The sequence below is a fragment of the Nelumbo lutea genome, chromosome 4 (assembly GCF_056320005.1).
Source record: "Nelumbo lutea isolate HS-2025 chromosome 4, American lotus-T2T, whole genome shotgun sequence".
Taxonomy (NCBI): Eukaryota; Viridiplantae; Streptophyta; class Magnoliopsida; order Proteales; family Nelumbonaceae; genus Nelumbo; species Nelumbo lutea.
Genome location: NC_142687.1, coordinates 23,319,889 through 23,344,342, shown reverse-complemented (window position 1 = coordinate 23,344,342; position 24,454 = coordinate 23,319,889). Strand labels below are relative to the sequence as shown.

Here is a 24,454-nt window from a genome sequence, read left to right as displayed (position 1 = left end):
CATAAAACTTACAAGTGGGCCCAAAAGAACTGATTCCTATGTGCTCCTTGTTTGGCTAGGAAATCTTCCAGCACATTTGCCGATCTTCTTTCCATTGAAGGCAACAACCAAGTATTCTTTTACTTTTAGATGCATAGACAATGTTAAGAGAGACAACAAGCAAACAATCTTAAGAGAACACAGGATGACATTTTCAGCAGGGAAAAACAAGGCCAGTGGTATAGATATAAATGTATTAGTAAAGGAAAATAATTAAACTGCAGTGAGAATATTTTGATCATTCTCAAATTTATTTTATTCTTTTTTAACACAAGTTACTATAGTTAAATGGTTTGGAATGGTTTCTTGGTTCCTAAGTTAAGTTTAGGGTCTTTTCCTATAAATTATAAATATACTTAAATGATGAAATGTAAACAAGCCCTTCACTTATTAAGGGAAGGTTTTTTCCTTCTGGACTTCCTGGGATTGAATGGATTATAATTCTGTGGGAGATTTCTTTTGATATATAAAAGAATTCTAGAAGTAATTCTACATCATTCAGCTTCTTTGTAGAGGATTAATGTCCTCGCAGCAACAATGGTGACTTCACACACACCACTGCATGAATTTGTGCACCATCAAGATCCTTTACCAACTATAAGTTACTAACAGTACATGCATAGACACATTAGGCCACCTATGAAGGAATTTTTTCTTAACAGACAGAAACTACTACCTTTGATTAAGAAGTGCCAATCCATTTGTATCATGAAGAAAGGATACATCTCCAATCAAGCAAAGCACCTAAAGAAAATTAGATTAAAAATGAAAACATGCAGCAGGAAATTTCAAACATGTTAATGAACAAAAATACCAACATTAGAGGCCACATGGATAAATATTAGGCTATATTTGGTTTGAAGGAAAAGATAGGAGGGAAAGGAAGGGTAAGGTGGGGAAACCTTTACAATACAAGGTTTTGTAAAGGTCTTCCCCACCTTTCCCTTCCTTTAGTGAGGGAGAGCCCCTAGCTGATACAAGATGATGCAGGAGACTAGGAGAGTAGTTGGGAAACTGATTTATTTAACCATCACGAGACCAGACATTTCCTTCAGTGTTGAACTATTGAGTCAATTCATGCAAAACCCAAGGACAATCCATTGGGAAGGTATTGTTAGAGTTCTATGCTATTTAAAGGGTGCTCCGGGTCAAGGGTTGTTATATAAGAAAGGGAGAGAATTCGTCTTGGAAAGATATATGGATGCTGGTTGGGCAAGATCAATTACTAACAAGAAATCAACAACTGGTTATCTTACATTTTTGGCAAGCAATTTGATCACTTGGAAGAGCAAGAAGCGGAATGTGGTGGCAAGGAGTAGTGTTGAGGCCGAGTGCAAGGCCATTAGGGCTGCCAATCTTGACCCCATCCCATTTGACCAACCCTACCCACCCATACCCACCCAATTTATTGGTGGGTCAATATGGGCCGAGTAACCCATTAGGGTCAATGGAAAAGGATTAGGGTGGGTTGGGTCGAGGTTACCCATTAGGGTCAAGATGGGTTGAGTTGCGCGGGTCAAGATGGGTTGGGTCAAAGTCAACTCTATCTATACTCACCAAATCTCAAAAAATGTTAGTTGTAGTGATTTAAACTCAAGCCTCCTAGCATGCCAACATCTCATTACACTTCCAAACCACTATGCCACATTTCAATTTGAGAATAAAAGTGAAATAAAATATATTTTGTTAACTTTCGTGTTCACATGCAATTTTATAAAGTAATTTTTATGAAAAGGACTTTTATGAAAGCACTTTTACATAAGTACTTTTACATGAAAGTACTTTTATAAAAGTACTTTTACATAAGTACTTTCATATGAAAGTACTTTTATAAAAGTACTTTTATGAAAGTACTTTTATGAAAGTACTTTTACAAAAGCACTTTATGAAAGTACTTTTACAAAAACACTTTATGAAAGCATAAAAGCACTTTTGTATAAGTACTTTTATGAAAACACTTTTACAAAAGTAGCACATTTATGGAAACACTTTTATGAAATTATAAAAGTACTTTTACAAAAGTACTTTTACACAAAAGCACTTTTTCAAGAGTACTTATACACGAAAGCACTGTTATTAAAGTACTTCTACGAAAATACTATTATGAAAGCATAGAAGCACTTTTACAAAAGCACTTTTACACAAAAGCACTTTTATAAAAGTACTTTTATGAAAGCACTTTTATAAAAGTGTTTTTATGAAAGTAATTTTATGAAAGCACTTTTATAGAAGTACTTTTGTAGTACTTTCATAAAAGTACTTTTGCAAAAGCACTTTTATAAAAGCTATGCATTTTTTGCATTTTATGTCATTTTCTGCATTTTTTTGTAATTTTCTGGTATTTTCTGCATTTTCTACAATTTTTTGGTGCTTTTTTGCTTACTTTTTGCATTTTTTGGTGTTATTCGTGCATTTCCTACAATTTTCTGGTTTTTTGCATATTTTCTGATTTTTTTTGCAATTTTTTTTTAATTTTCTGTAGTTTTTAGTATTTTTCGTAATTTTTGTATTTTTTGTATTTTTCTACAATTTTTTTGGTATTTGTTTTGCCTTTTCTTCAATTTTCTGCATTTATCTACAATTTTTGCATTTTCGGGTATACGGGTTGACCTTACTTGTTTTTGTCACGTGGCAGTCTTGAGAGATTATTCTCTCAAAATTTATTATTTTGCGTATACGGGTCATCCCGACCCATTTTTGTATTTATAAGTGAGGATAATTGGGTTAGTATGGGTGAGGGTGGTTAAACGTCAATATGGATGGGTCAAGTGGGTCAATATGGGTGGGTTAGGGTGGGTTATGACCCTTTAACAAGGATTGGTGATGGGTCATGGTGGGCTGGTGGGTCAATATAGGTGGGTTGATATTCAACCCTTGTCGAACCCAACCCAACCCACCCATTTTCCAACCCTAAAGGCCATGGCTCACACTACATGCAAGTTGGTGTGGTTAAAACAGTTGTTACAGGAAATGGGATATCAATCACAACTTCCATGAAGCTATTTTGTAACAACCAGACAGCCATTCATATCTCCTCCAATCCAGTGTATCATGAGAGGACTAAACACATAGAGGTGGATTGTCACTTTGTAAGAGAAAAGGTGGTTAGTGAAGAAATCATTACCCAATATGTGAAGTCTGAAGATCAACTAGCTGACCTATTCACCAAAGGATTGAATGATGCTCGGATGAAATACATTTGTAACAAATTGGGAGTTGTATGATATATATGCTCCAACTTGAGGGGGAGTGTTAAAATACAGTGTTTTTCCTAGGGTTATTTTAGCCTTTTTCCCTCTCTTTCTAATTCTGTTTTGTCTCTGTTCTTAAATCATAGTATCAGGGGTAATATTGTAATTTTCATTTCATTATGAATATAAGCATATAAGGGTGGCAGTTTAGTCTCATTTGACTGAGATCGTTTGCCCTATTCTCTTCGTATTCTTCTTATCTTCTTCTTCCTCTCTATTACCTCTCTTCCAGAGACTGCTGCAGGTTTTTTTCTTGGTTTATTGGATTGTACAGGTCTGATAACACCCTTCAAACCAAACACAACCTTAAACTACAAATTTTCAATATGATCAAATAGTATTGTGAAAAAATGAATAATATGCAAAATTGTATTTGTTGAGCAAGTGACAATGATTGAACATATATGATCTAGTTTATAAGTTTCTTCTGATTTGATCATTTCAGATATCACTTTGAACCACTGAAATAAAGCTGAACAATGTATTTTAGCTAAGCGAAACTAACAAGAGCATGAAATACTGATAATTAAGTCTTATGACTAGGAGTGAGCAATCAGCTGGACTAAGTTCTCCTTGGCCCAGCATAGCTTACATGCTTTAGGGTTCAGAGAAAGTCCACACACAGTGAACCAAATAGGATGACCACGGGCTGGTCAAGTCAAAGGATTTTTATATTGATATTAAAAGTCTAGGCATTATGTATGTATGTAGGCATATCTGTACATACCCGTCAATTGCCTTTTTGTATTTTGTGCACCCTTATCTACACAGGTCTGAGATAAGTCTAAGTGACCTAAGAATCTTCTGTCTCAATTTTGATATTAACCCAGAAGAACACCTTGAGTTACTGTCGTCTCCCATCTTTATTGTGGGACTTTTTTATGACTAATGAAAAATTTAATTAACATGAGTACAAAGATGTGTACAGAAAAGGTCAAAAGAAGGGACACTTTATGGTATACTCCCTCTACTCCCAAAACATCAGACTACATACACCATTATTTACCCAAGTATCAAACTGAGTAGCAACCATGTGTTAGAAATCATGAATAATATGTGGGACATTATATCTTAATAAGCCATGTGTATCTTGTATGCCATCCACAAATGTGATAAAATATCAAAAACCACCTAGCTCAATCACATGCATAGGATACAAGTATCACTCTAAATTTCTTTACTGACCATCATGTCACTCTCTTCGATTATCGGGAAAGAATACAAGTATATCTAAATAATATTCTTCAATACTAGCCAATAGGCTCTATATTCATTAGTACTTCTTCTCTGTCACCACAAATATCAGAATATAATGTCAATACCTTATCACTTGCCAAATATCAGAATATAATGCCATTGACTCTTAAGAGTGAGGTCCAGTAGAACCCTTATAATTAAAACAAGTGGAAATGTCTAAAGTACTTACTCGCTTATTGCATCCTACCGCAAATCCAATAGCTGTGCTAAGCAACCCATCAATACCACTTGCCCCCCTGTTACCACCCACTTGTATTCCCCGGCATAGCAAATTACAGGTTGGCATTCTTGATGCAGCATCAGAGGTAGAATTTACCCAACCCTGAGCATACATGTCGACGTCACGTATGACCATGCTGTTCCCAACAAATAAAGCAGCATCAGAAGAAAGTGCTCCTGTAACTACTTGTGCAACATGAGGTTCAGTCAAGGAATACTCGGAACAAATTTGAAAAGAAATCTCCCATGCAACCTAGAAGTTCATAAAAGAATCCAACAAATATATCATTATATCAGTAAGGAACTTGAGTTGATTCTTGTGAAAACAGAAAATTCAAGGAAAGCTGAACCTTTAGGTAAGCCTAGTTTTCCTATCTTTGGTACTTCAAAACAATTAATTGAATTCATAATCATTCCTCCAAGCCTCACATCTTCATGCTGAGATCATGGATTGATAATCTGACAGAGGACTAAATAAATATCTCTGAATGCTCAATTTTCAGAAACTATAGTAAAAGGTGGGTAACTAAAATAATCAATAACTTAGAAAAGAAAATTACAACATTGCACAAATATGTGAATAAATTAAAAATCCCACAAGATAGCATTTGGAAGGGAATCAATTAAAGAAAGAAGTTGGTGTTTTATTTAGTAAATAAAGTTGGCACTAATAAAATGGTAAACGATCTGCTCTATCTAAAAAACAAAGGGAAGATTACTGGTACAGTTGGTTTTAAAAATATTTTACTAAGATTAGTTATTACAACTATTTAAATGGGTTTCCCTCAACTGGAAATCTTGTGTCCAAAAGTCCATCAATTGATTTAACTGTTGTATAGATGTTGACCAACCAACCATTTAATTTCATTTTAATCTGTCATTATATATTTGTAATTTCTTGTTCCTTCACTTGTGTTTTTGTTCTACAGGATTCATATTTGTCTTCTCCATGACTACAAAATCCATAAGAATCATGTTCATACTGTTACTCTCAGTTCTTTTATTTTTCATAGGGATCATCATCATTGAAACCTTGCCTCAACTAAACTGATCCAACTCAGTTTCTATTTCATTAGTCAAGTACCCTACTTCCCTTATCTGGTGCTTGAGGTGTCAATTGCCAAAGTACTTCACATTATACTTTTAACCACCTAATGACCATTTGTGAATCACCTTCTACAAACATGTCCTAAAATCCTTGCTAGTTGCAGCCTTGAACCACCACTTGGAGTTTTGCCTTATTGGGCTCTCAATAGCCAAGTACCATAGATAGTTATTTCATGCTTTTAAATATTCTTGCATTGAATTTGGTGAGTAATTTTTTATTCTTCTATTAGATTGTCATTAAGGGGAGATTTTTTTTTCTTTTTTTTTTTTTTTGCATTGGATGCCCCCCTTTTATATAGCTTAAAGACATAAAGAAAACAATTTGGACTAGAACTAGGAATTGTGCTTAGACCATAACTCCTACCAATATAATGAAATCAGAAATTACTAAAATAAAAAGTCAAAATGTATTACAAATAGCAATTATAAGAATTAATATAAATAGTAATTTCATTCTTGTAGAGAAAATGGTTGACCAGCTTGTGGTCCCCACTTGTTCATATGTTTTTCCTTTGTTTATAGTGCTGTTAGAATACTGTTAGAATTCTTTTTCTGTTGTTTCTAGTGACAGGGGCATTCCTGTCATTGTACCACTTATTGTTGTAGACCTATTTTAAATATCACTTGGGGCCGAGTTGTACTGCACTCTCCAAGTGTGCTTGTTCCAGACTAAGCCAGACCGAACCCCTCTTTCTCTTCTATTCTCTCTTCCTCCTCTCTTCTTCCTTTCTCTTCTCTTCTTTCATCTCTGTTTTTCTTTTGTTTACTAAGCAGGTCTGAACCTCCTTGGTTTCAGACAACTTGGTATCAGAGCAGGCATAAACCCGGTTAGGGTTCTCATGTAGGTATTATCCAGCTGACTACATGAGAGTAGTTCTACGGCTGGAAGTTTCAGCTTGATTCGCCTGGTTCTTGGAGATCAATGGAGATTGAAGAAGGTGCCTGATAGGCCCCAATTAATGCCAGGAAGAGGAAAGGTCAACAATCAGCTAAGGGGGGGAAATAATTGAACAATTAATCACATGAGGGCAATTATATCTGGAGGGAATAAGATGAGTCTTGGGGCATTTATAGCTATGTCAGTTATGAATAAGAAGAGTTTTTGGGCATTTATAACTAGGCCAGCTGGGCATTTATAGAGGGAGTCAGTTATGCTATCAGTAGAGTATAAAAAGGGGCTTTGGGAGATGGGGGTGGTATGTTTTTTTTGAGTAAAGAATATTGTGAGTGTTTGGGAGAGCCGGCGGTCTCTCGAAGAACCGACCAACTGTTAATGTTTTCTGCTGAATGAATACTAGTTTCTTTTGTTGATGTTCGAGTGTGTGAATGCTGCTGTGGGTCTGAGAATTGTGTGAGTTTCTGGGACATAACAGTGGTATCAGAGCACGTCTTTCCTCAGCCATGGTGATAGCTAAGGAAGTGGCATCGCAGGTGGAGGGTTTCAAAGAACGCTTGACTTCTCTGCATTCTGAAGTGGATGGCTTGCGTGATGAGATAACAGCTGGACTGTCGAAGATCACACCCCTGGAAGGAGGCGTTCAAGACTTGGTAAGGCGTTTTGATCTGTTGCTGCAGCAACAGTCCTTGTCAGCTCCTTTGTCTACAACTGACAATGTTCCTCCTGTAGCCGCATCAAGTCGTGCGGCTGACAAAGGGAAGGGTGCAGCTTTCCCGACGTCCCCTTCAATGACAGTTCCGGAACATACTTCTGATTCACTTCCTCAGAAGTTGGAGCTGCCTATTTTTGATGGGGAAAATCCAGACGGCTGGCTTTTTCGCACGGAGCGCTATTTTGAGATTAATGGCTTGCTTCCGGCGGAACGTCTGCGGGCAGCAGTGGTCTGTTTAGAGGGTGATGCACTGGCGTGGTATTATTGGGAGGATGGTCGGCGACCCTTTCGTAGCTGGGCAGAATTCAAGGAACTCCTCCTTGAATGTTTCCAATCAACTCAGGAGGGAAACTTGCAGGAGCAGCTTCTATCATTACGTCAATCCACTACTGTCAAGGAATATCGTCGCCATTTCGAGGTGCTTTCTGCCCCCTTACGTGACCTACCAGAATCAGTCCTTGAAGCAGCCTTTGTGAATGGGTTGCGCCCAGATATCTAGGCCAAACTCCGACAGATGGAACCCGTTGGGCTGATTAAAAAAATGGTTGCAGCCCAGAAAATTGAGGAAAAGAATCAGGCCTTATGGGCCTATCAATCCAGTTCATATCCTCGTGGGCCCGCAACGTCCCTCTCTGGAACCCACTTTAACTCACGGGTTTCACAAGTGACTACTTCTGCTGTCACCCGACCTACACGAGCCGCAATCCCTCCTCCTGCACCAGCCCCTATTGTTAAGGCCCCACCTCCTGCTTTCAAAAAGATGACCGACAAAGAGATGCAGCAGAAACGAGCGAAGGGTCTATGCTTCCGTTGCGACGAGAAATACAGCCCGGGACATCGTTGTGCTCAGAAATCACTTCAGGCTTTATGGGTTCAAGATGACATGGAGGAACTTGCGTCTAATTTGGATTGCACTTCCGAGGACACTGAAATTGCTCCAGCTCCAGAATCAGCCACGCTTTGTGTTTCGTCTCTTGTTAGGTTGTGTGCGGCGAATTCCCTTAAGGTATGTGGACACATTTTGTCACGTGAGGTGGTCATATTGGTAGACTCGGGTGCATCCCACAACTTTATCTCCGAAATTTTAGTGGAAGAATTGAAATTACCCTGCACCCCTACATACGAATTTGGAGTTCAGATGGGAAATGGTGAGGAGGTGAGAACTTCCGGAGTCTGCCGTCAGGTTTGCCTCAACTTACCCGAATTGGATGTTATTGCTGATTTCTTTCCCTTAAAATTGGGCTCTACGGATGTCATTCTTGGTTTTCCTTGGTTAGCATCCCTCGGGGACTTGGTGATGAATTGGAGCAACATGTCTATGAAGCTCAATTTGGGAGGTGTCCGAGTGAAATTACAAGGTGATCCTTCTCTCTGTTCTTCTCAGGTATCTTTGCATGCTATGATACGTAACTTACAACATGAGGGACATAACAGGGGTTTTCCACCTGGATATGATTTTGATGTTCATATCCACTATGGGGTTGATGCTTACATTTGTGGAGAAGAGACGGCGTTGTTGGAAAGCCTTGAAGGAAAACAAGGAAAACCAAGGTTGAAGCCTCCTTTTCCAGCTAATGCAGGGCTATATGGATGTCCAACAACTGTTACAAATGTTGAAACTGTGGCTGTTTCCCCCACCATTTTAAGGCGTGGTCCTAAATGGTTTGCTAGTTTTGACAGGAAGAACAATTCTGGGACAAAGCTATTCTGTGTCTCAGGCCACGTGAATAAGCCTTGTACAGTTGAAGGGGAGATGAGTATTCCATTGAAGGAGCTGATAGAGAGGCACTGTGGAGGAGTTAGAGGTGGATGGGATAATTTGCTTACAGTGATACCAGGGGGTTCTTCTGTTCCACTGATTCCAAAGCACATATGTGATGATATGTTGATGGATTATGATGCACTCAAGGCTGTCCAAACGAGTTTAGGGACAGCTGCTGTAATTGTGATGGACAAGTCAACTGATATTGTGGATGCAATTGCTAGGCTCTCTTATTTCTATAAGCATGAAAGTTGTGGGCAGTGCACACTATGCAGGGAGGGAACAGGATGGCTGTGGATGATCATGGAGAGGCTGAAGGTTGGAAACACGAAGCTGGAGGAAATAGACATGCTTCAAGAGGTGACAAAGCAGACACACCATCTGTGCATTGGGCGATGCTGCTGCTTGGCCTGTGCAGGGACATATCAGTATGCGGTGTGTGTCCATCCACTATGCCTGGAGCTACTGGTTTGGGAGTTCTTATTCATTGGCTGGGCCTGCCTGATTTTGAAGATTCTTGGGAGCCTTTTGACTTACTTCGAGACCAGTTTCCTCATTTTAACCTTGAGGACAAGGTTAGACTTTGGGTGGCGGGTAATGATAGGCCCCAATTAATGCCAGGAAGAGGAAAGGTCAACAATCAGCTAGGGGGGGGGGGAATAATTGAACGATTAATCACATGAGGGCAAGAGGGAATAAGGAGAGTCTTGGGGCATTTATAGCTATGTCAGTTATGAATAAGAAGAGTTTTGGGGCATTTATAGAGGGAGTCAGTTATGCTATCAGTAGAGTATAAGAAGGGGCTTTGGGGGACGGAGGTGGTATGTTTTCTTTGAGTAAAGAATATTGTGAGTGTTTGGGAGAGCCGGCGGTCTCTCGAAGAACTGACCAACTGTTAATGTTTTCTGCTGAATGAATACTAGTTTCTTTTGTTGATGTTCGAGTGTGTGAACGCTGCTGTAAGTCTGTGAACTGCGTGTCAAATTTCTGGGTCATATCAGTGCCCAAGGTTCAAAATACTTGGAGAGCTGTCCGGTGACCAGGAAGAATTGGAGAAAACAGGTTGGTTTCTGATTTAGAGCTTAAATCAGAGATTGAGAGTGGCGCCCAGTAATTTCTGGGCTGTTTTTCATTTTGTTTTTTTGGACTGTCAAGTGTCTGAAATCTCTCTGGAATCAGTACAGTTGTTCTGCTGTTCTCTTGGACTGTTTTAGGGCTTCTTTACGGACTATTCTTCTGGGCTGTATTGTTTTGACAGTGTAGGTCTCCTCTACTGCCCACCTTGTGTTCCTAAAAAGGCCTTTGAAGTTTTTATTTACTTTGGGTTCTGTTTGGACAGTACTTGGAATTTCTGTTTGGAAAAGGAGTTTGGACAGTGATGTACTCTCCATTCAGTGGTTATCCTTTGTCCATTTCAGCATGGAAATGGCCAAAAATGAGAACAAAACAAATGGAAGACTTGTAGGAGCTTTAAATTCTATTGACAACAGTTCATTTCAGATTACTATAGTCAAGTTTGATGGAACAAACTATTTAGAATGGGCCCAATCAGCCGTGGTGGCCATTGGAGGGAGGGGAAAGCTGGGGTATGTGATGGGAGACACAAAGAAACCAGCACAAAAGGACCCTTCCCTCTCTAAATGGGTCCAAGAAAATTATTTGGTTATGACTTGGTTATGCAACTCCATGCAGCATCATATCAGTAGAAACTATCTTTGAGCAAAGACAGCTAAGGAGATTTGGACAATATGAAAGAAACCTATTCTCAGCCCCTTAATGTTGCTAGAGCCTATGAACTGAAAATTGAGGTGAATAATCTTAAACAAGGGGAGAAACCTGTGTCAGTCTATTTCTCCACCTTGAAATCATTGTGGTATGAGATTGATCATCTTGAGATTATTGAGTGGGACAGCCAAAAGGATGCTGCCACATACAGGAAATTAGTTGAGAAAAATAGAGTGTTTAATTCCTGGCTGGGCTAAACTCTAACTATGACATTGTAAGACGGAAACTTCTCACTAGAGATAGTGTCTCTTCATCTCAAGCCTACTCTCCGATACATAGTGAGGAAAGTAGAAGGAAAGTTATGCTACAAATTCCATCTATGGAATCAGCTTTAGCAGCTATAAAACCGAAGACTAGAGGTGATAAGGAGAGGGATGTAAAGAATGACGGAAAGAGGGATGTGTTTTGTGACTACTGTAAGAAGCCAAAACATACTAAAGACACTTGTTGGAAGCTTCATCCTCAGCTAATTCCAGAAAGACTTGGGAACAAGAAGGCAAATGCTAATGCAGCTATAACCACAGGAGTTTCATCCACAATTGTAACCATAGAAGCTTCATCCACTCCCAACACTAGATCCAGTTTTCTTGATGCATTGGCTATTGTTAGGGCTGCTTTCTCTCGGCTAGGTAGTGAAGTTGTTTCTCTGGACAGTCTCATTCTACTCCTCCTCCCACTTCTTCTTTTGCTCAATCAAGTACAAGGGCCATTGCCTATCATGCCTCTACCCAGGTAGAACTAGTCATTTTTGGATTACAGATTCAAGTGCATTTGATCATATAACCAATTTATCTTTGTTATTTCACACCTATTGCTTGTCCCCTGGCAAAGATATTGCTGATGGCTCTCTTGTCCCTATTTCTAGCAAGGGAGACATCAATGTTTCTGATGCTATTTCCTTATCCTCAGTTCCGCATGTTCCTAAACTAAGTACTATGCTTTCTGTCAGTAGTATCACTAAACACCAAAACTGTTCAATGACCTTTTTCCCTGATCATTATGTTTTCTAGGATCTGGCTACAAGGAAGGTGATTGGGACTGGCCGTGAGACGAATGGGATCTACTTGCTTGAACATCCACCAAGGAAGAGAAAAGAAGATGGGAAGTTTTTTGTGTCCAACCTGTGAGTCAGATTATGCTTTGGCAAAATCAATTGGGTCATCTATCTTTTGAGTCTTTAAGGAGTCTTTTTCCTAATTTGTTTGAGTCAATCCAAGTGTCCAGTTTAAAGTGTGAGAGTTGTGAGTTGGCAAAGCATTGTAGATCAAGTTATTCACAAAGTAATAAAAGAAGTTCTTTTCTTTTTGAAATTGTATATATTGATGTTTGGGGGCCCTATCATATTCTTGCTATGGGTGGGTACAAATACTTCCTATTGTTTGTTGATGACCACTCTCGGTTTTCATGGGTTTACCTCATGCGCTCTCGGGATGAGGTTCCCACTTTGACCCGCATTTTTCATCAAATGATCCTGACTCATTTTGGGGTTAAAATAAAAAATCTTAGATCTGATAATGCCAAAGAATATTTTGCAAAACCCTTATCTTCTTATCTCCTTGAGCATGGAGTGATTCATCAGAGCACTTGTTCCCATACACCTCAACAGAATGGTGTAGCTGAGAGGAAAAATAGGCACATCCTTGAAGTTGGAAGAAAAATCATACTGAATACTAATGTTCCTATTTGTTTCTGGGGGATGCCATTCTTACTGTTGTTTATCTCATTAAAAGGATTCCTTCACGAGTCTTGGACATGAAAGCTACTTTTAACTTGTTGTATCCTGATATGAGCAGGGTGTATTTGCTCAAGATGTTCCTTTACCTATTCCTACAAGTGAAGGGGAGTGTAATGAGGGGAGTTGTCAAAAGTGTAAAGAATTCAGGGTGTTCCACAAAAGATGGTGGCGGTAAGTTGGTTCTAGTAATGATTAGTCCAGGCCAGTTCCTATCTCTTCTACGGCACCAGATTCAGGTATTGCCTCCTCCTTACCCACTCCTACTACTAATAGCATACCCTCTTCCACTATTGTGTCTTAGCCATCCTTAGATGACCTTGACCGCCCGATTGCAGTACGTAAGGGGAAGCGTCGATGTACCTCATCCTCTGCCCATTGTATCTCTCAATTCCTTTCTTATGATCACATTTCATCATCATATAAGTCCTTTTTAGCCTCCATTGCTGACATTCCCATTCTTAGAATAGTTCAAGAGGCCTTTGTTGTCCCTGAGTGGAAGGAAGCAATGAAGGTAGAGATGGATGCCCTTGTAAAGAATGATACTTGGGAACTGGTTGATCAACCAAGAGAGAAGAAGCCTATTAGGTGTAGGTGGATATTCACAGTGAAGTATAATGCTAATGGTACAATTGAAAGATATAAAGCTAGACTAGTGGCTAGGGGATACACTCAAACTTATGGTATTGATTACTTGGAGACCTTTGCACCAATTGCAAAAATGAATACCATCAGGGTTTTTACTTGGAGACCTTTGCACTCAAACTTATGGAGTTAACTCTTGGTTTTATAATACAGAGATTGGTAAGAAAGTTTGTAAGTTGAAGAAAGCTTTGTATGGTCTAAAACAATCTCCAAGGGCATGGTTTGATAGATTCAGACTTGCTTTGGAAAGATTTGGCCATGTTCAAGCCAAATCTGACCATACTGTCCATTAAGAAGAAAGGATCTACTTTGACTCTCCTAGCTGTTTATGTAGATGACATTGTTGTGACAGGAAGTGATATTGATGATATTAACTCTCTTAAGCAACTGCTTAATCAAGAATTTGAAGTAAAGGACCTAGGTGAGTTAAGGTATTTCCTTGGGATTGAAGTGGCAAGGTCCAAGCATGGCATTTTTTCTTCCCAGAGGAAGTATGTTCTTGATCTCTCAGAAGAGACAGGAAATTGGGAGCTAAGCCTACTAATACTCCCATTGAGCAAAATCATAAGATCAATGCAGAGGATGGTGGGCCTCTGGAAGATAAAGGTATGTATCAACGGCTTGTAGGAAGACTTCTCTACCTATGTTTGACTCGCCCTGACATTTTTTATGCGGTCAGTGTTGTTAGTTAGTACATGCACTCTCCCAAGACCTCACACCTCCTTGTTGTTGAGAGGATTTTAGCCTACTTGAAGAGGTGTCCAGACCGAGGTATACTTTTTAAAAATAATGGCCATATGAAGATTGAAGTATACATTGATGTAGATTGGGCAGGTTGTATTGACGATAGGAGATCTACTTCAGGGTATTGTGCCTTTGTTGGAGGAAATTTAGTTTCATAGAGGAGCAAGAAACAAAATGTTGTTGCTCAGTCCAATGTTGAAGCTGAATATAGGTCTATGGCTAATGGTGTTGCTGAAATATTATGGCTGAAGTCTCTCCTTACAGAATTGGGAATTGAGTTTGAAAGACCCTTGATGTTGTATTATGATAACCAAGCAACCATTAACATTGCTCACAACCCAATATAGCATGATAGAACCAAACACATTGAAGTTGACAGACATTTCATCCGAGAGAAAGTTGCCTCTCAAGAAGTGTGCCTTCCTTATGTTGCCACTAATATGCAACTTGCCAATGTCTTCGCCAAGGCAGTCAACAAAATCAAGCTTAAGTCAGGTTTAAGCAAGTTGGGAATGATCAATATATTTTCCCAACTTGAAGGGGAGTGTAGAGAAAATGGTTCACCAGCTTGTGGTCCCCACTTGTTCATATGTTTTTCCTTTGTTTATAGTGCTGTTAGATTACTGTTAAAATTCTTTTTCAGTTGTTTCTAGTGATAGGGGCATTCATGTCATTATACCACTTATTGTTGTAGACTTATTTTAAATATCACTTGGGGTGGCAGACTAAGCCAAGCCGAACCCCTCTTTCTCTTCTATTCTCTCTTCCTCCTCTCTTCTTCCTTTCTCTTCTCTTCTCTTCTCTTCTCTTCTCTTCTCTTCATCTCTGTTTTTCTTTTGTTTACTAAGCAGGTCTGAACCTCCTTGGTTTCAGACAACTATTCTTACTAAAACTAGTAAATTTCTAGGAAAAATAACCTTGGACGTCTCAAACCACTTTTTAGGACTAAAATCTATCAAGTCCAAATATTTTTTTCAAGTAAAAAGAAAATTTTAATTATGAGAAAAAAAGAGAGTTACAATCTATTGAGGTATCAAGGTAACATCATGAAAGAACAAATCAAAAGAAACTCTCAGAATTACAATTTGGCAACTCAAGTACATCCCAAAATCCAACTCCTAGATCTGAATTACAGATGTGAAAATTCAAGGAAAATAAGCACCCAATCTGCCACGTACTTGCCAATGACTGACACTATCTGTTCAAGCCCAATTATACCCTTATAATGATTTTTTAAAGAAAAAACAAAAAAGTAGACACTTTTCTACCTCAACTAAGATTCTACCATAACTTAGACATGCTTTAACCAAAATTAAAAAAAAAAAAAAAAAAAAAAGCTAGATACTTTTCTGCCTCAACTAAGACTCTACCATAATTTAGACATGCTTTAACCAAAATTGGTAAAACTTTAACCAATGATACTACACACTTTAGTCTTTAGTAAGTCAATCTGTTGAGTTCACGAGTCAAATGTTTGACTTTGAATGTTAACCAAAATCTGCACTCTTCAAAAAAAAAACGAAAAAGATGCTTCAAGAAAAGACACTTCTGCTCATCTGTTTTAGCTGAAACTTTGTAAGTATCTAATAGAATAAGTTTACTACATTATGTCAAAATTTGGCTTTAACCAACTAAGTAACTAAGGAGATATATACTGGTTGTTCAGGGTTGTTGGGCTGGACTGTTTGGAAGTTATGCGAATTTAAAGAAAAGAAAAAAGAAAAGGTGTAAAAGAAGAAGAAAAAGGTGAAGAAATTAGTTTAGTGAAGGTTGAAGTTAGAGAGAAGAAGGAAGAAGAAAAGTAGGAGACAAAAATAATAAGAATAAAAATTACAAAAGTGCCCTCCATAAGTTACATAAACCAAATAGATTAGAAATAAAGAAGAGACAAAAATACCCCTGCTGCTAGACTTTAACACTCCCCCTCAAGCTGGAGCATATATATCATAAATCTCCAACTTGTTACAAATATAACTCATCCTGGTACTGCTTAAACTCTTGGTGAACAAGTCAGCTAGTTGATCTTCTGATCTCAAATACGGTGTGACAACATTTCCACTAGTCACCTTTTCTCTTTCAAAATGACAAATTGACAATCAACTTCAATGTGTTTAGTCTTCTCATGGAAAACTGGGTTGGAAGTAATGTGAGTGGCAGTTTGATTGGCTTGCTAACAAGAATGTCAATCCCCTGGAGGAGATGCTTTAACCAAATTAGTGGAGATGTTGTCAACTTCTGCACTACTTCTGGCAACTATACTTTGTTTCTTGCTTTTCCACATGACTAGATTCCCATATAGGAAGGTACATTAACCAGGTAGACTTCCTTAATCTTGTCCATTAAAGGTCCTGCCCAATCTACATTTGAATACCCATATAGGAAGGTACAAATCTCCCCCTTATACAATAGACCATGACCCAAAGCAACCTTTAGGTACCTTAATACTCTAACAACACCTGCCCAGCAAGTAGTTGTCGGATTCTGCATAAAGTGGCTTGCACACCTACATTGGAAGAGATATCAGGATGGGTAATAGTGAGGTAAATAAGCTTGCCAACCAGCCTCCTATACCTTCTAGGGTCACTTAATAACTCCCACTGACTATTAGTCATCTTCACATTGGGATCCATGGGTGTCTCAATTGGTTTGGCACCTAATAACCTAGTCTCATCCAACAAATCTAAAACATACTTCCTTTGTGACTGAGAGATTCTCCACTTTGAACAAACAACTTCAATACCCAATAAGTACTTCAAGGAACCTAGATCCTTGATTTGAAAATGTTGTTGCAAAAAAAATAAAAAAAAAAATCTTTAGTTCAATAATTCGCTATGCATCACTACCTGTAAGAATAATATCATCAACATACACAACCAAAACAATCTTCCCAGATGAGGTATTTTGCTAAAAACAAAATGATCAACACTACATTGTTTCAGACCAAAACCCTGCACCACACTACTAAAGTAGCCAAACCAAGCATGTGGATATTGCTTTATCCCATAGATAGCCTTCGGCAATTTACACACCCTTCCTACCTCCCCATAAGCAACATACCCAGGAGGTGGCTCCAAGTACACCTCCTCTTGGAGATCACCATTGAGGAAGGCAATCTTGACATCAAGTTGAAAAAGAGGTTAGTCAAAATGAGCAGCTAAGGAGATAAGCACCTAGACTACGCCCATTTTGGCAACAAGGGAGAAAGTCTCTGAGTAGTCAACATGATATGTCTATGTATAGCCTTTGGCCACCAGTCAGGCTTTAAACATCTCAATACTACCATCCTGTCAATGCTTGACAGTATATATCCATTGACAACCAATCATTTGTTTCCCATGGGGCAAGGATGTAAGGTCCCGGTCCCAAGTATGGTTGGACTAAAGAGCATGAAATTCTTCATCTTTCATTTGCTTCCAATCAGGGGAGGCAAGAGCTTCTTAGACAGAACGGGGAATGGAAACAGAAGACAGGAGAGACAAATTTTTTATGAACAGTGGATATATAGAGTTGTAAATCGAGTCGTGCCGCCCATGGCCCGACACGATTTGGGTCATGCCTAGCATGACAACACGCAAGTTTATATATGAAATAATATATTATATAATATATTATAATTATATATATTTATATGTATATGTAATAATAATTATATAATAATATAAAATATATTAATATATATAATTTTTTATTTTCACTTTTATTGTATTATTTTATTCAAATTGTAATTTTTTAATTTCATTTTATTATTTCATATATAAACAATTATATACAACAAATTTCATATAAAATAAAATTTTAAGATTTTTTTCAATTTTTGTCTAATTTGTTAATTTATTTTAAATTTTTCATTAATCTTTCAAATTTTTAAAAATATATATATATATACCTTTCATGGCTTCGCCGGGCCTAGCCCATGGGCCAACCCGGCCCACGACACGACCCAGGACCATTGGGCCCATGTTGGGCCAAAACTATAAAGTATCCCAGAGGTAGCAAGCACGACCTGGCCTAGCCCACCGGATTTACACCTCTATGGATAAATGAACCAAGCAAGCATAACACGAAATAGGATGATCAATTCAAGTACACTTACCCTTACGAAGAGCAATTGGAAGATCAAGGTCTAATTAAGAGAGACCTGGAAATGGTGAAGACATCAACAAGGGATTGAAAGCCAAAGTTGGAGCTAGTACAAAAACTGGTACGGGCTCTCGATCTTGTCTAGAATACACTTAATGAATCGATGATCAAAGAGGCTCCTCGATGGTTGGAAGTGGAACAAAAACATCATGCAAATCAAAAGGAAGAGGAATAAGCAAGGGTTCCCATCCAGAAAATTAGGGTAAACTCTCAAAAAAAGGTAACATCTGAAACAATAAAAACCTTACGAAGGATAGGATCATAGTATTTATACACTTTTTGAGTATGAGAATAGCCAAGAAAAACACACCTGATAGCTCAAGAATCAAGTTTATCATGGCCAAGACCAAACCTATGAACAAAACAAATGCAACAAAAAACACAAGGAAGAGAGAATGGTGAACTAGATGGGAACAAGATAGAGAAGGAAGTCTAACCATAAATAATAAAAGAGGGCATGCGGTTTATAAGGAAACAAGAGGTGAGAACGGCATCACTCCAATAGATCTTAGGAACAAACATCTAGATCAATAAAGCACAAGTTCTTATAACATGATGGTTGTTTTGTTTTGCTACACCATTTTTTTGAGGTGTATAAGTACAAGAAAATTGATGTATAATCCTAGGAGTGTCAAAGTAAGACTAAAAGTTGCCATGAAAATTCTCATTTGCACTATCAAAATGAAAAGCATTAATACATACACCAAATTGGTTTCTTATTTCAACATGGAAAGAGAGAAAAATCAAAACTCTAAACGATCTTTCATTAAATAAATCCATGTCATACTTGAATAATCATCAATAAACATTACAAAATATTTAAAACCATTATATGATGACTAGACCTGTTCATGGGTCAAGCCGGGCTTTGTCTCTGTATTAACAGAATATACCTAGGCCTGAGCCCAAGCCCGACCTTTACATAAAGCCCAAAGCCCGGGCCCGATCTTGAGACTGGCTAGAAAATTGGAAAAATATTTTCTTTTTTATTCAATAAAAAACTGTTTTATTTATATTAAAAGACCTCAAAACATAGAAAAAATAATGAAAGATCTCACTATTACTTGAAAAAAGATAAGAACTATGAAGAAAAAATATGATATATATATATGTATTTATTATATAGAATATATTTTTATTATATAAATACATTATCAAGTCGGACTTGGGCCAGGCTTTTTTGAGAAAGCCCGAGCTTGGCCCGAAAAAGGTCGGGCCCGATGTTTTAGGCCCGAGCCCAAGCCCACGGGCCTGATATCTTGTCCAAACCCGACTTAGATCGGGCCAAGCCAGGATGGCCCGTTGGGCTACCTGGCCCATGAACAGGTCTAATGATGACACACGACTAGGACCCCAAACATCTGAATGAATAAGAGCAAAAGGACTCATGACTCTTTTATCTTCTCTGGGAACAAAATGAACTCTATAATGTTTACTAAGCTGACATGACTCGCAATCTAACTGAGTAATTGACTTTAGACTAGGGACCAACAACTTAAAAGTACAAAGAGATGGGTGACCTAAACAACAATGCCACTAATGAGTGAGAGATGAGTGAAGAGCCCTTCGTGGACCATTGTCATACAGGTAGTATAGTCCTCCAACTTCATGACCTTCACCAATCATCTTCCCCGTTGTGAGATCTTGGAAAACACAATAAGAGGGATAAAAGGTGACAGAACAATTAAGAGATTGAGTCAACATATAAATAAAAGACTGAATGGAAATTTAGGTACATAAAACACTATTTAAATGGAACTCAAAACTAAGAGACACATTACTAGTACTTGTAATAGAAGAGGAAGTTCCATTAGCTTTTACAGTTTGAGAAGTGGAAAGAGGGGACAAGACATAAACAAGTCTGAAGTTTCAATCATATAATCTAAAGCTCCATAATCAATTACCTGGGGTGTAATTTGTGAATTAGAAGCAAGACAGGCAGTACCTGAATGGGCAAGAGTAGTAGTAGTCCTAGAAGAGGAGGATTAGCGAAGTCTCTCATACTCCTCATGGGTGATGGAAACCAACTTGTTATCCTTACTAACAACTGTAGTAGGTGATTCATCAGTGGGAACGTTGTTGCAAGTGTCATCTCCTACCAAGGCATGATTGACCCAAGAGAGGGAGGGGCATGCAAGCCATAACAAAGTTAACAATATGGCCTTCACAACCACAATGAGAACACTCTCGAACTTGACCACGCCCACTACTGTGTTTGCCACCACCTCTTCTCTGCCCAAACCATGACCAGTTTCTCTAGTCACACCTTTTCCACGAACACCTCAACCACCAGCACCACCTCTGGTAACAGTCAGTGCTGTGCTCTCTAGAATGGTAGCATGCTCACTATGTGTGGTGGATACTCTCTTGATGCAAGAGAATACCTCAGAAAGTGAAGGAAGGTCACTACTCCCCAAAATTTGAGCTCTTACTAGCTCAAATTCAAAGCTCAAGTTCAGCCCTGATAGAAATCTAGCAATAACCAATCATTCCCTTTGTTCTTGTTGAACCTTTAGATCTGTAGAAAGGGGATAATAAACATTTAGTTCATTTGGTAGGCTTTTCAAGGCAGCATAGTATTCCTCCACGCTCTTATCCCCCTGTTGTACAACTGTACTCCCCAAGTATACAGAGATAAAAATAAGTAGATTAAACTTCTCATTTGCTATATCTCTACACCATAAAGGAATGTAATACAACATTTTATCAAGAAGGGAATATTCAAAACCCATAGAACCTAGAGAGAATCATGACAGGGAAAACAGAAAGCAAAAAAGATTTCAAATACAAATTATAAAGAAAACAACCATTACTATCTGCCATAGAATAAATTATACCATCTTATTTAATGCTTGCAAGAACATGCACCATTTGCTAGTCTTTCTAGGCAAATGAACTCCAATTAAAGAATCTGCAAATTCAGTTATGGTACTTTGAATTCGATGAGTAACAATATGAGAAGGATCGTGACGATAAGGATGCTTATCAACCATAATATATGAACATGAAGAGCAGATCTCCAGCATTTGAGCAATGCGTTTGCTTGTTATCCTGCTACCTATCTGTTGAGATTGCAGACATGAAAAATATTTAACAATAAAAAACAAATTATTAAATTGGATTAACTAAATTGACAAAAAGCATGAAGCAAAGTAAAAAAAGAAAAAAAAAAAAGTCCTTAGCTTTGATTACCTTATGAGTACATAAAACTGTTAACCCAGAAACCACTTGCTTATGTTTTGTAAAGAAACTCTTTGTACACAGGGCAAGTTTTAAATATTCCTCGTCTTACTTAATAGTAATAGAAATTATTATTTTACCTTTTCAAAACAAGTAAACGAAAATAGTTTTGGAAAGAGTTATGTCACACATGAAACATAGACATCATATAGTATCTTTAGCATGGATAGCATCATTTATTTTTCAGCCTAATTTACTTTTAGAAAGCATAGTTATTTTGCAAATACAATAGAGGCACATTTTGCATTGGAAACATTCTGGTACATTTATTACGAATTTTCAGATGGTAATTTCTCTCCACTAGTAATAGAATTTAACAAGTGTTGTATAAGATTCGGTCAAGAGATTCATATCCAAGCCAAACAGAAGTTTTAAGATATGAAGAATCATCAGAATGCAACTGATGCTGGTTCAATTGATAGGTTCTCTGGCTTTCTGTAGCAGACACTTGGGAGATGGTGGCTCAATTGATATGAAGAATCCCGCTGCTTCTAGGGTTAGGGAGTTAAGGGTTTGGAAGATGGGCTACCCCCATTGTGTGGGCCTATAAATCTTAAAAAAATGTGCCTAGCATGAGATAAATAACCAAGTTAAAAAAAAAAAAAAACAATTTGAAAATTGAATTGACGGACATAGCCAAAGGCTCACATTAAGTGCTTTATACTACATATTATTATTGAGCCAAAGCAATCCATGAAACAAATCTGCATTAAATTATTAAAAAAAGAGAAAAAACCTCTACTACTATATCCCATGGAAAGGAGCAATGGTTTCTTAAGATTTTTAAGAAGAAAATTGGCTCACCCCATGTATTGAGTGGGTACATTTGGGTTTTAACATTAGTTTCGGTCCAAGCCAGGGTTGATATTTAGGTTAGCCCTCAACCTAACCCCCTACATCTAATTTGCATCCCCAAAAGGGATTAAGAGGAAAAAAGGGATTTAATGGGGAGGGGAGATGTTACAAACATTGACTATTATATGGATAGTGAGAGAGAGAGAGAGAGGTTTAAGAATGGTTTCACTAAAGAGTATACTGTTAGACAGTTTTGTATGCCCTTAGCTTCAATCCAATTTGATGTACTTTTGACATTTAGTGTAAATAAATAAAGTACATGTTTGATTCATGTTGTTTGGTATATTTCTGTGTAAGACCCTAAAACTGGACACTTATAGAGACTCGTGTTAGTTTTAAATATTCACAGCCATTGGATAAATCTGGGGAGATTTATCTTGCCAAGGTTGATACTGATGTGCCACCAAGTGTTGGGATGGCTTGTCTCGACCACCAGGGTAAGACCCAAGGCACATGCAGTATGGGATTACTTTAATCCTTGAGCCGGACCAGATTTCCAGTATTGCCCTGGACCTTGGAGACAGATGGGCAAAACTGGAAAGTTACACCTGACCCCTAGACTCGATTATGACACTTCACTAGGTGTCGGATCGGGCTGTCTTTGATATGTCAATCAGTGAGATCCTTAGCGGGGGTCAAAACCTGGACATGTTGGGGCAGTCTGAGAATTCATCTGAGTGAGTGATCATAGTGACAGGATCAGCCCCTTTATCGGACAATGATAATGATCGGGAATGCACTCTCTCTGATGGAAACCAAACTGCCGGCAGTTGATTTCAATCGTTGAATTTTGTTTTTGCAAAATTAATATATATATATATATATATATGTATATGTATGGATTCAAAAGATTTGCAAAAGGTTTTAATTCCCGGGATCCATGTGAGTAGAGAGTGCGGCACTGTTCCTTGCAGCCGAGGGAGAGGTCTTCTCTTGTCGGGTAGTGCTTGATCATTAAGGGCTGAGAGGTTAAGTGTAAGACCATTTAGGATAATACCTGATGAGCTAATCTTGCACCTGCCCACAGTCCCTGGGTTTTTATAAGATGGCTTGGCCCAGGGACCACTTAATGTAAGTGTTGGGCCCATAGGGTCCATGTGATGGGCTCAAAGGGGTCACTGAGTTTTTCAGTGAATTCGGTCGGGCCTTGTAGTAAAGGCTGGGCCGAACCCATGTGGTTGGTGTGTAGATCAATGCTTGGGTCCCACGCCATACAAAGAAGCCCAAATGGGCAGCAGATTGGAAACCAGTTAAACACTGAACACTTAATGGGCCAAAAGCCCATTACGAGCTGGGCTGATATGATCACCCATCTAAGGGGCGAATCTGAGATTGATGTTAGTAAAAGGATTGGGCTTTTGACCTTATCCACTCTAGGAGACCAAATTCAAATCAGATTTGAATCTGGTAACCTCCTGATAAGATCAGGAGTAAACTAACTTAATCTACAGATAGGATTAAGATTATCATCTATCCAAATGTTGATTTGGATTGGGATAACCCCTAATTAGGAGGATTTCTTAATCAAGAAGAAAGGAGGAGAAAACAAAAAAAAATCGAATATACCAAATTTCGAACCAAGTTTTTTCAAGAGAGAAGAAAGTCTTCTGCATACAGAGATTAGATCTCAAAAACTCCAGAAAGAAGAAAAGTTGTTCAGCCCTCTTCGTCCAGGAGTTCTCCTTGAGCCGCCGCCAACCCCTCTTGCAAGATTCGATCTTCGTGGGAGAAAGAAGTCAAGAAATCAGTTCTTGACATCAGTCTTGCAGAAAAGACTGAAAAGGATTCAGTGTTCAGAGTTTCCAGTGGGTTCTTGTGAAGGATCCAGTGTGTAGGATGCACCCTGCTGGTTCCGTTCCATCCACAGCTGTGTCATCTTCAGCAGGAGCGGATCTTGGTATCTTCTTTGGGCGTGAACACCAACTTTGGGAGATATTGTTTCTCCGGATCAGGTATAATCCTTCCTGTTCCCTTTTGGTTCAGATCTGGTTTGATTATGGTTCAAATATAATCCTTGAATATTGTATTCTAAATCTAGGGAATATGATTCCCAGTTGGGAGAAGGTAG

General features: G+C 38.3%; 1 protein-coding gene across 5 annotated transcripts in view; it reads right to left on the bottom strand.

The window, feature by feature from the left end:
• Window positions 1-24,454, bottom strand: part of PHYLLO (2-oxoglutarate decarboxylase/hydro-lyase/magnesium ion-binding protein) — a 111,516-nt gene that overhangs the window by 39,226 nt on the left and 47,836 nt on the right. For all 5 annotated transcript variants that reach the window (XR_016112256.1, XR_016112257.1, XM_088982214.1 and 2 more), the window contains 3 exons: window positions 21,129-21,353; window positions 4,717-5,019; window positions 716-783 (listed from right to left, as the gene is read on the bottom strand). Coding sequence is in view for 3 of the 5 variants with exons in the window: in XM_088982214.1 (XP_088838340.1) it covers window positions 716-783; window positions 4,717-5,019; window positions 21,129-21,353 (596 nt within the window). In the remaining 2 variants the exon portion in view is untranslated. The remainder of the gene's footprint in view (window positions 1-715; window positions 784-4,716; window positions 5,020-21,128; window positions 21,354-24,454) is intronic.